The following is a 16,228-nucleotide window of genomic DNA, read 5'->3' as shown; positions in this document are numbered from 1 at the left end:
TATGTGGCAGTTGCCCAGTTATAGGTGGGAGGTAACACCTGATGAGCAATTGCAACTGTAATACAGGCATAAGCAGATTTAGGAGGGGGGGTACAAGCCCTCCTAAAGTACTTAAAAAATATACGAGATTTTTAACACAAATATTAATTAATTTTTACTTAAATATAAAAGTTATAACTATTTGTAACTTTTATTTTAAAATTAAGAGTATATTTCATAGAGTAATTGTTGCATGTAGTTTTTAACCCCAAATATGAGAAGACTGTCAGCCTTTCAGACCCTGGTGCCCCCCCACAAAAAATTCTGGATCCACCCTTGAATACAGGTGTATTACAAAAGAAATACCATTTGCAATACAATTCTAATTCAGCTTTGTATTACAATCTTAATATAAATGTTTTAGAGGACACATGACAAAATTCTGCAACTCCAATACAACATACTCCCTTTGGAAAAACTTTGTAATACGACTTCTATACAGATGAACTACCACAATTCTGCTGACTGGGTAATTACTGGAAGATACGGACATATTTCATCACAAGAGCATGCAATAAAACAGTTGCCAATGAAACATTATAGGATCGCAGGAGGAAAGTTAACCCCTTCGTGCTGGATGTCGGGTGGAGCCGACGGGCATTTTCATACGTAGAACACCTGACGTCGGGTATAGTTGTCGCAAATTTTTCTACACAGATGACTGGACGTCGGCTCTGGCCGATGCGAGGGAAGGAAATAAACCGCTGAGGCAGCAATTTTCCGGTGCATTCAGGCCCAGCCTGAGACCCAGCTTAGCGAATCCTTAGGGCCACTCCTAGGCAATAAAGCCTGAACCTCTCACTCATTGATGACCATCCTCAGCACGGGAATCCACTGCATAGTAGTTATGTTTTCAACAGTATGTTTTATTGCATAATACAGTAAAACCTCTTTACATCATAATGGAGGGGACCAAAATTTGTGCAATTTGATGTATGGAGGTTCACTATAGAGAGGTTTTAGTGATAGGCATTCCTGTCTTTTAAACGATAATATTTGTTTTTAAACAAACATGCAGGCACCAGTGAATACATATTTATTATTAAATAATTACAGAAAGCGAGTGCTATTGCATGATTTTTACCATGATTCGAAAGAAAACAATTTGATCTCTCTCAATTCAACAGTCACTTTAAATGATTCGGATAGTTGGATACCTTTTTTCTTATTTACTGTTAGGTATGCTCTCATATTGAACGAAATGGCCACAACTAATGGTTAACGTGAAAATTACAGCATATAAAAGGTATACATATAAGAAAAAAAAGTGAAACATTTATTGCTGAAAATGTCATTCCATGTACGTAATCGCGGCTGCATTAATGGTCTCTAGTTGTCTCGGTACGATTTGCGGAGGTAGTTTGGCCGTCTCGGGGATGTCTCCTCGGTATGATAAGCGGAGGTTTTACGAGATGAAGAGGTTCACTACAAAGAGGTTTGCCTATAAATTTACATGTAAATGTGACGGGACCATAGGGGTGGTATGAAGTATGGAGGTCTAGGATGTAAAGAGGTTCACTACCTAGAGGTTTTACTGTACTATGTTTTTATACTTTGAAATGAATTTTTTGTTTTGTTCTGTGACCAATCAATTTTTAAACGGAATTTTAGCGTTAAAAATAACAGACTTCCGGACTTATAGTCATATTACCTCATATTTACTAACTTTGTTGTTATTAATGCTATAAACCCTTAAAATTTCACAATGCTTAAAAAAACGCAAGTAATTCTTTTAGAAGAGTAAATAATTTAAAATCAACTACAATGTTTGGTTGAAAAAAACACTGGTAACGCAATAAGTTGACCTTGGATTCGTACTGTGATAGGGTTAGAGGGTGAAGTCCAGTGGCCTGGGTAAGGGATGGGCATCCCGTTGAGCTAGGCCCCAAATCTGAGGGATGAAAATACCCAGGCAACTCACCCCCAAAAAAGGGCTCCGTACGGAGAGGTTTAAAATATTCTTATTGTGGCATTACGTCGTTAAATCTTGGAGATTGTGCACGTAAGCCCCAGACATAGGGAACTCCAATCGTTGGTCACAAGCTGGTTCAGGGAAAGACTCCACAAAAAAAAATCAGCACTCAAAAAACAATTCTCAAAAAAAATTTACCAGTTATTTTCAATCAATATCTATTAGAAGTAGAAGTATTCAAAATCAGAATTATTACAGAAAACAACGATGATAACTAATGATCCCATAGGAAACATTACCAAACTAAGTACAAGCTGTATAAATTTGCTAAAATCACCCATGTCAGTCACAGCATCCGTCTACCACGAGCGCCCGAGACAAAAGAGACCTTGCGTACTCCGAGACGTGTCAGGGTGGAGGGGAGGGATTTTGCCAAGGAGTGGAGGGGTAAAAAGGGCGATGTTCAATCAGCTGCGAATCTGCCCCAAAAAGTGCCCCTGTTGACTCGCAGCTCTGCCAAGCATCAGTCATCCCAGCCGAGGTAGGAGGGGGGAACAGCGTGCATGCCGGAATTTTCCCCTCAATCTTCTGGGTTGGAGACATCACTGGGAAATTCATTGGAATTCATGGAGGGGAGAGACATAGTGGGGTGAGGTGTTGGAGGGAGAGAGAGTTGTGATAGGACTATGGTAATACTTCTCACTCCAAACTGCATACTTGTGCCTCAGCACCCATTTCCCCTTGATTGCCAAGGAGTAGGTACTCCTCCACTGCACTACCTATATAAGACTTGCTCTCCTGGTGCGGCTGGTTCGGAGGCTGAATTTTGGAGGCAAGAGTTTCCGAGACTTAGTCTCTCCGAGCCTTTGAGTCGAAGGGCCTTTGCGCGAAAAACCTTCTCCCGCTAAGGACTTTTCGCACTAAGTTCTTGCGGATAAGTTCGGAGGAATTTCTGGGGGGGTACACTAAAAAATGCCACACTATGCTACTCGTAGCATGGAAACGTTTTCCAATTGTAGACTCCGGCAGGAAAGGGTTAACAGTCTGGAACTGCATACAAAGGGATCCACTGCGATGCTATTATTTGCTGTGGATCCATTTACACACAAAATAGACACATAAATAAGTGAGATAACTTCCCCACCAAGCAGGGAAAACACTCCAAGGACCAAACTGTGATTAGGCCAGCAGAAATGATGTCAAGACTCAGAACAATAACTCTGCTGAAACTGTAGCTCAAAACCATTGACTAGAAGATGCAAACTTGAAAAATGGTGACCCTGCTATCAATATAAGTCAATGCGATAGAATTGAAAATCCCGAAAGTATGAAAAGATAACAAACAAAATCAATTGTATCCACAATGGATATGTCAACAATGAAATTAGCAAGGAACATTCATTTAACCACCAGCCACATCATGAAGAAAAGAGGGAAGATTTAAAAGGAATGTCTGGCATTAAAGCATTTAGAGGTTGGAGGGAGAGGTGCGAGTCATCTCAATGGAGGTAGGGACATCTTCATGAACTTGAGAGCAGAATTAATGCTATATTATGCAATTAATTTCCCACAAAGAATTTATAAACATTATAATTATCTTAAAAAAGTTAAAATTAATTAAAACCGAAAATCATCATGACTTCTGATAAATTCTGAAATCCAATACCCACCTCAATCCCTGCCATTGATTTTGAACACAAATATGCCTACCTACTAAGCAGCAATTCCCACGCAATTGAAAATATTTCTATCAGTATTTTAACCATTCCACTGCTGCTCACTCTCCTGAAACCTACCCTTCACATGTGGCGAAAGTACCGAGCAAATGTTGGGCAGGAAGAAAATGTACCTTTGTAGCAGCCTGCCATGCAAATGTACCAGGTATGTTCATAGCAGCAAAAGGGTCAAATTGAACTTTTACTTAAAAATATCACTTATGATATCCGGCCAGCACATACATCCAGTAATTGTAGTTGCTACGAAGCGGTCAATCGCCAATTTACAACTTGGTGCAAATTACAAGAAAAATTATGAATAATAAAGCAGATGAAATTGAGCACAATTTTGTAACTTCATTGCAGCAATACAGAATATCTATTGTACATCATATTTGCATGCACATGCGCTTTTCAAAATTTTTAGAAAATTTCACAAAAAGGATTTCAAAATGTGGTTGTCCTTCAATTCCATCGAGTAACATACATCAAAAAAGGGGGCAATATATATAAATAAGGAGAGCACTCAAAAAATGTTTCCATTTTTATCAATTTGGAACCAGATTTGAAAGAGCCCCGATTACACAAAAGTTATCCTTCTTTCCCAATGTCTGAAAGACTGGGTTGACACAATAAGTACCACGATTGAGAGCAATTATTAAAATATTTAGCTACCCTCCTTCCGATGAAATTCCTTTTTCAAATCATTAAAAACATCATCAGGACACCTGTTAGCCAAAATAGTACGAAGCAGATGATGAGACTTGTAGTGTTCAATAATAGGCAGAGTATCGTTTATGTAAGTGTCAAATCTTTTCTTCAGAGCTTCAGTATTGTCGTCTATTCTTTTGCTAGCAGCCGTGCCCCGACTTAGACATCTCTCTACACATACTTCTTGAGGACAGTCGAAGTAGAGAACAAACTGTAAGTTGACATCATTTGATACCTCTTTGTTCCAATACTTCAGGTTGTCATCATTCATAGGAAATGCATCGATGAGGAAGTTATGCGAATCAGCATTAACCATGGCCTCCATCAGGAGTCTAAAAGTAATTTCGGAAGGAACTACCTTAACGTTACGAAAGCAGTGCTCCAACGTATCATGATACTTGGAATTTTGTTTCGCCCATTCTTTCCTCAAAAGATCACCAGCAGAAAGGTGGATGTAGCCGAAATGATTAACTATCTTCTCGCATTGAGTGCCTTTACCAGAGCCTGGTGGACCCAAAACGAATACAACGTTCTTCATTTCGTCAAGGTATGTCGTCCTACTTAATACAGCAAATGATCTACAATACGGATAGAAAATAAATGAAAAGCACAATCGGCATCAATAACGCGTATTTCGAAATTAATCACAGATATACTGTCAACATCATTAAAACTCACCTATAAAATCTTCTAAAACTTAGCATTCAAGGTAACACAACTCTTATCACTTTAGAAAGTTTTCCTCTTCCCAGGTAAGACACAAAAACAAAAAAAATCAATTTTTTAACACAGCCGCAATGTGATTTGTTACCCTTGTTATCCCTAGGTACTCGTTGCCAGAGGGGTAGGTGCCGTGTTTATCACCGTAGAAGTACTCGATGCTCAACGAATTCATCGCACTCCGAGATCGCAACTTGGCACATCACATCCACAAGATATGTATCGCAACTATTGGAGCTCAAGTGCCTGTAATCACTCTGACTACCGGGAAATTCTGATACAAAATAACACCGAATACCATATCTCCACTATGGACAACTATGGAGTTCAACTCAAATAACCCCCACTCCCTCGCCGCCCTCGCTATTGTGCGGATAGCGCATTTCTCTTATTATTTATAAGAGGCAAATTTTCAAAAGTACCCAAGTTCACGGAATCCCACGTTGCATTCTTGAACGTATATTAATTTATATAGAAGCTAATGGTCGCATGTATATGTGCATTACAACAGATACCTATTGGATACTCAGATTAACTTAATTCATGCCCAGAAATGGTTTATTCAGGCTAATCTCGCACTGTGTGCTGCTCGACCTTGTTATTCGTGCACAAACAACCGTGCCCCCAGCTGAAACGGTCTGTTCGAATGACCAATACATGAAAAAAAGTTATTTCTAAGGTTTTAGCGTTGTTTTGCTTCCGTAATTCGTAGGCGTGGACGGGATGGCGAAACACACGCCGTACAACTGTTGTCAGAATTATTATTTTGGCAGCCACTGGTAAATTTGGAGCCCCCGTTCATTTTAAAGTTACGTTAACGCAGTTGTGCACCGCTCTTATGAGCGTAATACCAAGCGCATACCGTGGCAGGTACTCGCTGACCTCGATAAATCCAAATATAAAATAAAATGCTTGGGGCTGGTATATAATTAGGCATACGACGTAAGGGTGACAAAGTAGTTGTAGAATGTGAGCACAATTAGTAAGAAAAGATGGTCTATGTTCCAGGGGCGCAGCGAGGGTAGGTTTGGAGGATAACCCCCCTCCACTCCCAGAGCTCAAAGAAATTTTTACGTTTAATGCATTTTACATATTTGGATTAATCGAATAGTGTAAGGATTAATAAAATATCCCTCACAAAACTGTAAAACTCACTATTTTGAACCATCTGAAAGTTATAATCCCTCACCTACCACTTATCCTGGTGGGTATTCTATTCCCCCACACACCCCGTTATTCGTTGCACCTAACACCCCCCCAGCCTTAATTCCTAGCTGCTCCCCAGCTATGTTCACCCTTGCTTTAGTGATCATCAATAAGAGCGCAGCTTGAGCATGGCTGTTGCTGGTATTGCTGTGCTGCGTCTCGCCAAACTCGATGGTCATATTTTGGGGGTGGTAAGCACTCAATAAGAGCTCTCACTCAGCGAGCAAATCACTACGTGATACATTCTACACTCACCTACCCCCCACTTGCCCATATCCTGGGTAAACCACTGCATATATAGTAATGTCCATGATCCATTTCTGCCTTCTCAGCAAGACAATAGATACAGTTGACTTCAGTGGCGGATCCAGGATGGGGACAAGGGGGAGGCCTAGAGGGGGTTAAATTCAACCAGTAGTGGGGATCGGAAAAATTACCATCCTATCTATTGTAAATTGGATATCCAAGGGGGGAGCTACATCCCCCCCCCCCCCATAGATCCACCACTGGTTGACTTCATCATTTTAAAAATTCCTTCCATAGCAGAGAAAACCCAAATCGACTAGTGAATAAATTATTCAAAAAATAAATTTACATGTAAGAAAAAAACTTCAGCTAAAGATGAAAAAAATAATAAATTTTTTCAATCACCGCCTGTTATCATACAATGCATTAGATTCAAGCAATTGAAAAATATGCTTCCATATTTTACCCGAGTATTTTCACAAACATACCTTTTACTTCGCATATTGAGCACTTCAGGGATAAAACCATGAGACATAAATAAGTCATTGATAGTTTATAACAAGAAATATCCACATTTTAAGGATTAATAAGGAGAAATAATAATACTTTTTCAGTAGAAATCAACATTTAGAAATGATAATCCTTCAAATACACAAACAATATAAAAATCTTAGATCGCATCTTCAATACCATTCACGAGGTAAATGGAGTACAGTTCTGTGTAAAAATTACACAAATCACATGAATTTAAAGCAAGATCAGGAGAGAGCTTCAGCTGCTTCATGAAGTCCAAGGCCTTCAAGGATGTAAGCCAAATTTTCTGGAATTGCATCCTCATCATCATCAGCCCAATATTCCAACACATCATGCGCAATCGCAACATCTGATTGCTTAGAGAACTCCAAATTTTCAATCTGCAAAGGAAGTTGATAGATTCACTATACAGGCCGATCATGGTCAGAAATTACATGAAAACTTAGGCACATTACTCGTAAGCCAGAATTTTGGGTCACAGTGCCCAGTCAGCACAAAAGATAATTTAGACGGAAAATTTTCTGGTATTTTGGGGCAAATTTACCCTAGTAAGCTTTACCCCTTCTTTACCACGTTATTACTCACGTGCAGAATTGCCAACAGCGAAGTGTAAAATATAAAGTGAGTAATTTGTTTCATATATTGTATGAGGTTGAGAAAAGTTTAAAGAAGAAAAGTAAAGTTCAATATAACCACAGCAACGCTGTAGTGATATTTTTCAAACTATTTTCGATTTATTTTCGCAAATAGTTTCACTTTACATACCTACACGCTATCGATGAAAGGCTATGGTCATTAATAAAAATTCAATTACTTAAAAATTGCCTGATTATTTTCGTAAATAAATAGAGGAGAGTACTAATTTTCATTGGATAATTATTTTCGTTTAAATTTTATGAAAGGTTGAGTTCAAATCTTGACAGTTGGCTATCTTGGATCCTCAACTGCGATTTGCGACTAGTGGACTGTAACGTACGAGTGAACAAGTAAACAATGAAGAAGGAACATGAACGCGACTACAAGTGCCGAAGTAACGTGCCTGGAAATTATAATTTCTATCTATTACTGGAGCATGAAGTAAACTAAACTAAGTTGCCTGATACAATGCTGAAAATAGTTGAATATAATTCAGTTGAAAATTTAGCCAGAGAGTTGCATCACTTTTTGTTGTGACGCCATGGTGAGGCACTATACTTTTTAATAACCAATATAACTGAAATTTGGTTCCCTCAACCTCTGCTAAAGTATAGAGCTCTTTATTTACAGTGATTTCATTGAAAATTTCAGGTGAAAAACTTTAGAGAAGCAGTTTTTAGGATTCTCGTTTGGGTGAATTGTTTCCTCGTAAGCATGCCATTAGGATTTCGGCGTGGAAGCTGTTGTCACCAAGTGCTTAACGGAAGGAAATTAGTTACAAGTTTAACATTGTTTCTGTTTTAAAAGAAATCAAATTGGCAATTCCTCTTAAAACATAACTGTTATTTATTTCAGTTTATCTCTATTTCTTCGAGTACGTATGTCCTCATGAATGTGGGTTTTGTTGTTATTTCTCTTTCACCAAGTGGTTATTTCCTAATATATGTCGTGTTTGTATATTTAGTTACTTTTCTTCATTCAATAAACAGTTATTTTACAATATCAATGTCGATTTCGTTCATTTATCGTGCATATGAATGCCTATAACGCATTGAAATTAGGCACTGTTAGTTCACAATACCACCGATAGAGGGAGTATCGTCATGTTTACTTTGAAGCTCCACAGATGGCTCTGATGTCGCATCGGGAAGTTTTACCCGGAAAAAGTACGAATTTTACCCGTGTTTTACCATGAAATTACCCGAATTTTACCACTTAAATTTACAGATATTTTACCCGTCACCATGCAGGTTACCCATCTTTTACCACAATTTTACCCGTGTAAAATTTGGGTAATAATGGGGTAAAATATCTTTTGTGCTGACTGGGTGATTTAGTGAAGTAGAAGACTTATTTTGATAAGGAAATCCAAGAGCAGCATAATCATAACAGCTTGTACCAACAACAGCCAAGGAGTAAAATAGATTCAATTTTCAAACTGCCTCAAAAAATCTTGCATGAAAAACATAATTATCAACATCAAATATGCACCTTAAATTATATAATTATATGTGTTAAATAATGGCGCTCTTTAAAAAATATGCCAGTTTTAAGAAACAGGAAACACAATGACAAAATGATAAAATTATCAATAAAATCGAGTTTGGCATATTTTTCAATTAAATATACCAAGCCCAAGTTAAAATAAGACGAACAGACACAAATAGATAAATCTTCTGCAAACATATACACACAAGGGTTATTTTTTCAAGGTGTGATATGCCACAAAATAAAAACTTTCCAGAAAATAATAAATTGTTTTCCACAACAGTTAGCTTTACACAGCATACTTTTCTAGATTTCTACTTTTGATATTCACTGTACCACAGCAACAATTTTCCAATACTCTCTCATAGGTATGCTGCCAGGGCTCTCATCCAATGTTTTACAATTTTTGGCAGCTTGTTGTTCCAAAATGTCTGCCTTCTTAACCAAAGTTTCACACGACTGAAGAGATAAAAATTGAAGGGAGCCAATCCCTCAATAAAGAAATAGCGAAACAACAATCTCATCAAATCATCAGATCCACTCGCTAACTAAGCTCATCAGTTGAGACTTGCATCCTTCCCTGAATCATGAATGTCTCTACATCCTGCTTCAAAATTCCTCAACAATTGCCACACATCGCGATCATTCGTGAAAGTTTCATCGAATACATTACTTATTTTTAGAAGAATATCAATACCATTGCACACCTAGGCATGAAGAAATCAAACTACAGCAGGCATATCACACTTGGCAGGAGTCACTGTTGTTAAGCACTGACTGCACCCTCAGAACTAACAATGGGGAACTTGCATGATTTTTTTTTATTTCACAGGCGGACAGAAAATTATTTTCTGAATACAACAAAGAAAACCGCATGTAAATCTGAGTTTTCCTTCGCGAGATATTTAATGATAAATATAACGAATTTTAAAGCGCGGGAAAAACTCCCTCACCCCCCAAGCCACTGCCGACGAAGCCTCGATGACGTCAAAGGTGCCTAAACATCACACGAAGCTATTGTTGTGATTGTTTGTAATAGTTGCCTGCCGTTGTGAGAGCTCCGTTTGTGAGACGTGTTGATTGTTTTCTATTTAAAGATAAATATCCGACAATAGAGGCTCAAAAGCCTCATATTTTGTATTATTTATAATATTAATATCTGAGTAAGGACATAAAATATAAAACTGAAGAAGTGAAACCAAATATTTTATAATATCTAATTGTAAGTAACATCGTTGTAGCAGTCTGAGCCACGGCCGTTGGAAGGGGGATACGTTAATTGTAAGTTGATGTTATCGACGGCATATCATTCATTTAAGTATGTAATTAGAACGATTTTGATGTTTACTAATGTCCGCTTGGCTTTTATATACAATAACTTCATCCTTTTATTCGTAGGTACCGGAGAATTCGTCGTTTAGGACTGTATGTGCTTGTATTATGGGGTGAATTCCAGTCAATGCAACTTTTGCTCGCTGATTGGAGACATCTAGGAACATTTTTGTGCCAAAATAGTGTTATTTTCAACGTGACATCTCCCGTTAAGCTACTACTAATAATCAGTGCCAGTGGTTGTAATGCACAAAGTTTGACAAGGTTGAAAAATATCGGCCAAGAGTTATCAGTGTTCCATCGTGATTGAATTGTAAAAAGTGCTATTACGCTATCGATAAATGTCTAACAGTAGTGTAAAAATTGTCAGTGGCGTGCTAATCTCCGTTGTTCACCGTAGATATGACATTTCACGATCACGCTATTGAAATAAAAACTGTGTGTGAAGTTTGTTATTCCATTATTTCAACGAATAGTAGTGAGAAATGTCACCTGTGTCACTTGTGTGGTATAATTTAAGGGTTTAAATCAGTGAATAAATAGTTGTATTCATCATAACGAGTTCTGTTATTGTAAGTTGTACTTGATGAATATAAGAATGTGATAGTGACATCCAGTTTTTGATAAGAGTATTTGCCTATTTCCCACTATATTATTATGGTATATGCTAGTATATTGTTTATGGATTTACCTATATTATTGAAATAGGTTGTAGCTTGTGTGTGTGTTGGCAGCGGAACCGATTCGCGATCTCACATGTGGATTGTGTGCAGACTGTTTTGCTGTGAATTCGTACCGTGGGACGGATAGGACTACCTTCTCCGTTAATCCGGCGTTGCCAAATTCAACAGCACAGCTTACTCTAATGTCAACAGCACAGCTTACGATCGTTATCCTCCAGTATTAAAAGTTTCTTTTACAACTGGATTTGCCGCCGACGTATAGCAATAATTTGTCTTAACAAATTCCATGAGGGTCGTGGCATCAATTTTTGGTGTCCTAAAAAAGGCTGGTGTCCTAACACCCCATGCCACACGCCTATTAGGCGGCTTGCGGGGTATTATGTAGATGTAGATGAATTTCAGGTGTACTATTCGAACGAGTGGCAACGTTATCATCCATTTTTCTGATCACTAAAACATACGAAGTGAAACGCTTGTACTTCATCATCCCGATGCCGCATTATTAATATCCCAAGTAATAATCTAGGCACAATAGCAATAGGAAAACTTGCCCAAGAATAACAGAACAAAATAAAGTGACGATGAGCGGCTAAATACTCCCTCAAAACAAATTTTACACCATGCGCTCAGCGTATTTCCCTACTCCCTACGGTTGTTTAGGCACGTCACGCCTGGCCTCGGCAACGCTCGGGTGTCTTCGCGCAGTGGTCGGCTCAGAGAAATTTTTCTCGATTTTAAATGCAATTTTTTTATTTCTTTTGATGCTGAATGGAGAAACTGAAGGTATTTTTGCGAGCTAATGTATCCATTTGACTTATTCAAAATAGTTTTTAGAGCAATCTACGACCCATACAAGTTCCTCATTGCAAGATGATGCAGTTGATGGACACGATAGAGATTCTATGTGGTAGATCTGCACAGATCATAACTGGATGATCACAGTGGGATTATTTTATGAGCAATTGGACCTTGAAAAAAAAATTAATTCTCACATTTGCTAAATATTTCAGGATTGATACATGGGAATCGAAGAGAGAGGTTGTGATAAATTTAACGGCAAATTCTGGCGGAGAAATCACTACAGTGCGCGATATTACGCAGATGCATTATGCGCGAGACTTAACGAGTGAATTGACCTTGGAATCTTCATGAGGTAGAGCAAATGAACGTCGGCAGCATTAAACAATGAAGGCTTATGGTTTAACAAATTATGACTCATTGGATGTGATTTTTTTGCTAATTCACCCAAAAAAGAAAAAAAATGCAATATTAAGTTCTTATTTACTGATTTCGCGATATTGCGTCTCCCGAATTTCACGGACCTCTACTAATCATTCACTAAGTGTGCATCATACACAGTATTTTATTTGAGTGAAATTATGTGTTCTAGCAGAAGGAATTTCCAACGACATGACAACATCTTATTGGCATTCAGTACTATCTTCCAGAACTTATTCCCCAAATTTCACCTCATGATCATCATCACTGGTCAACAATCCTAGCATTGGTTTCATGCAGCTCTCCACCCAGTTTTCCTATCAGCTAATCTTTTCACACCTGCGTATTTCCTCTCTTTCACATCCTTCTTTACTTGTTCCATATATTTTGTTCGAGGTATTCCTTTTCCGTTCTTGCCTTCCACTTGTCCCTTGACGATTGTCTTCAGCAGGCCATCATGTCCCAAGATGTGGCCTATAAGGTTGCTCCGTCTTCTTGTTAAGGTTTTCATAATGCTTTTCTTTACTTCCATATGCATTGAAGTTTCCCGATGTAAGCAGGTCTCTCTTTTGGTGGAATGCTCTCTTTGCCTGGGCTATTCTGCTGATAATTTCTTTCTTACTTCTCACATCACTAGTTATCTTGCTTCCCAAACAACCGAATTCATCCACCTCTATCAGTTTTTGCTTCCTTATTTTAATGTTAGTCTTGACTTCTTCTCTTTTGCCGCATACTAATGTATTGGTTTTCTTTGTGCTTATTTTCAGTTGATATTTACCCATTCCCCTACCCATATTAACCAGAAATTTCACCTACCATAGAAATAAGTGAGGGCTGAATAGAGATTATTAATTCCCATAGAACAAGTCATTTGAAATAAAATATTGTAAAAATGAAAAAAAAACAAGACAAAAAATTACTACCACATGGATTGGGTCACCCAACCTTGACATCATCCTCACTTTTGTCTCTTTACATCTGCACCAAAGGTACTAATGTCCCTCCCTGAAATAAAAATTTCAAAACAGCTTTTACAGTTACCTCATCAGGCTGGAATCCTAGCTTGGTTGCTAGCTTCTTCCAATGGCCTGCAACCTTTTCTGCCACAGCAGCGATTTGAGCATTAGATATTTTCTCAGACTCTTTCCTCACAACTTCCCCATCTTCTAAGTCTTGCACTGTAAATAAACATTGACTTCCTAAGGTTCATATAGACACAGGAGAGCCCTATTTAGGCTATCCATCAAATTCATTCACCTTCGCTACGATTTTCTTCTTTCTCCACCGTTTTCAGAACCTCATCATCTTCCAGCTCTGGTTCAGCATTCACAGCAGCTGTTTCTGTGCTTGTAGTGGTGGGTTGCTTAGCACTCTCACTACTGGTAACTTGCTGAAATGTCCATTTCCACAACAAAATTAAAAAAAAAAATATGTACATAATAATAATACAAATACATACATAATTAACTATAAAAAAACATAAATAACAACTATACAACTACTATACTATAACAACTACATATAGTATTTATGCTATGAATAACATTATAATAAATTAGAAGCAGAATTTTAAAACGATTTTAACACTGAGAGATAGTAAAGCTAGAATTCCAGGAAAATATTTGGGGGTTCAATATGACTTTAACAGGTAAAAAAAAGTATCTTTTCTCAAATTTTGTCTGAATAATCATCACCACACTTCATAAAAAACATTTAACATACACATAATGTCTTCTGATTGCACAAAATAAATTCATAAAAATTTCAAGGCTTCTTCTAGATTTTTGCATTAATCAAGTTTTTCAAAAACATCACCTATCCCAGTGTTCTAAACTTGTAGTCTGTGAACCACAAGTGGTCCAGTAGAGCCTCGGGAGTGGCCTAAATGGTTATACTTAATTAGTTTTCAACTTGGTTATTGTTCAGGCACTACGAAACGACAGCAAATGAATAATAGGGGTCATGATTAGGAGAAGAGGTATGTACAAGTAAATGGTTTAGTGCCATACTTAGTGGTCTATAGACAACTACACGATGGGAACCACTGATCAAAACACAAATAGTACAGGGTGCGGCAAAATAACATCCTTTTTTAAAATGGGTGCCATTCAGTCGGTTGATGTGGTAGAGGAGTGCCTGTGGTCTCGTTCGAGAGGCGTGACTATAAAGTTTTGTTTCTACAAAATTCAATCGCCATCAAATGTCATTAAGTCGGCTCACACTTCAAGAGCATAGGTGGCTGTTTTGAAGGAACACTTTCCTGAGCGCTTCATCTCAACTAGGGGCGATTTGAAGTAGCCGGCCCTCTCTCCCGATTTGGCCCCGTGTGATTTTTTCAATGGAATTTCTTGATATCTCATGTTAATGTGCATAGTTCAAGGACCCTGCAAGCTTTGAATACCAACATTCAGGATGAATTTGCCAGCATACCCCCTGATATGCTGGTAACAGCCATGACACATGCCAAAAAATGGTGTACTCATTGTCTGAAGAAAGTTGTCCCTTTAAAGTGTCCAATAATTTATTTTCTTCAAACCATTCAACTCTTAACGTGTTGGAAAATTTTCAAGCAATCACCTTTGAGAAATCCAATGGTCTGCAGCTACTAAATCCTTGCCCCCTTATCCCACCATCTTTTCACCTCAACCAAACCAATAATTTCTTGCCCCCATACAAAGCCCACTACACTCATCATTCCCAATCAAAAACTTCACTCCCTTTGCTGCAGCCTCATTCTATCTTTCAGGGTCGATCATTAAGCTATATGTATTTCTTCTAGAGATGTGCAAATAGTATCTGCGAATACTCAAATACCTCGAATACTAGAAAGTATTCGATATTCGAGATCTCGAATAATTATGCTAACTAAGCTAAACTAATAACTATGCTAAATTAGCATTCTGGTGAAATTCGATATCTTCGCAACTGAGCTTCTTGGAAGTTGATGCAGTATTTTTTGTCGAAAACATTTATCAAGTTACAATTTATGAGTTATGCTATAAATCTCTATTGTCACATTCACAGACGAAGGGATATTTTCTCAAGATATTTAGTTTCTCTCTGCTAGCAATTCGAATTCATCTGCTTATCTCGTGAGAACTTCCAAAGATGGACAGAAAATAATTGAAGAAGAAGAAAATCCGGTGGAGAAGCGCGTGTACTTTGCAAAACGCCTCGGATTGCCTGCTAGCACTTGACAGTAGGAGTGGGGGTAGAGTGAGCTTCAGCAACCTGTTGAAAATAAGTAGTTGGATGAAGCTGAGTATCATATGGGCGTGCCGCGGAAATGGTGTTAGGTAGATAAGAATGTATACATCAGACAGAAATCCATCGTAGCAGTGTAAATGCCGAGACAGCATGCAATCATTTTTTTGCGAGGTGGTGTGTCCCCTTACGATATTTGAAAGAGATGTTAGTTGAATCAACTATATGCCCAAATTGTTTCCATAAAATTAAAATATTCCATTAATCAGCTAAATTCCTGTTTGAATCCTTTAAAGGAAATCATAATTACTCGCCAAAATCTTGGGTTTTCTGCTGCATAGGCAACCTAGTCAAACATTCCCAAATTCATCGTTTTTTTCGTCCATCCCCTTGAAAAGCGATAGATCGAGGTTCCACTGTATACCTATTTATTAATGCATTCATCAAGTGAAATAGAAGAAGAAACTAACGTTTAATATGCTGTGCGCAATTCTAGTATTTGAGATATTCGAAATTCGAGGTATTCGAATATTCGAGCAATTATTTAATATTCGAATTTGATATTAGAGTTCGAGAAATCTGCT

General features: G+C 37.9%; 2 protein-coding genes across 2 annotated transcripts in view; both read right to left on the bottom strand.

Annotated features, from left to right (window-relative positions):
- Positions 1–4,003: 4,003 nt before the first annotated feature.
- On the bottom strand, positions 4,004–5,447 carry LOC124164053 (UMP-CMP kinase 2-like). The gene is made up of 2 exons (XM_046541220.1): positions 5,056–5,447; positions 4,004–4,955 (listed from the first exon to the last, which is right to left on the bottom strand). The coding sequence occupies exons 1-2, from the start codon at positions 5,079–5,081 to the stop codon at positions 4,334–4,336; spliced, it is 648 nt and encodes a 215-aa protein (XP_046397176.1). The 5' UTR covers positions 5,082–5,447; the 3' UTR covers positions 4,004–4,333.
- A 1,708-nt stretch (positions 5,448–7,155) lies between these two features.
- The window catches only part of LOC124163675 (THO complex subunit 1), a 28,191-nt gene continuing 19,118 nt past the window's right edge, over positions 7,156–16,228 (bottom strand). Inside the window, exons 12-14 of the mRNA XM_046540734.1 lie at positions 13,698–13,830; positions 13,482–13,618; positions 7,156–7,463 (exon numbers count right to left, since the gene is read on the bottom strand). Of these exons, the coding sequence (XP_046396690.1) occupies positions 7,308–7,463; positions 13,482–13,618; positions 13,698–13,830 (426 nt within the window). The 3' untranslated portion in view covers positions 7,156–7,307. The remainder of the gene's footprint in view (positions 7,464–13,481; positions 13,619–13,697; positions 13,831–16,228) is intronic.

The sequence above is a fragment of the Ischnura elegans genome, chromosome 8 (genome assembly GCF_921293095.1).
Source record: "Ischnura elegans chromosome 8, ioIscEleg1.1, whole genome shotgun sequence".
NCBI classification, from domain to species: domain Eukaryota; kingdom Metazoa; phylum Arthropoda; class Insecta; order Odonata; family Coenagrionidae; genus Ischnura; species Ischnura elegans.
Note: the sequence above shows the minus strand (reverse complement) of the source record. Positions and strands in the feature narration are given on the sequence as shown.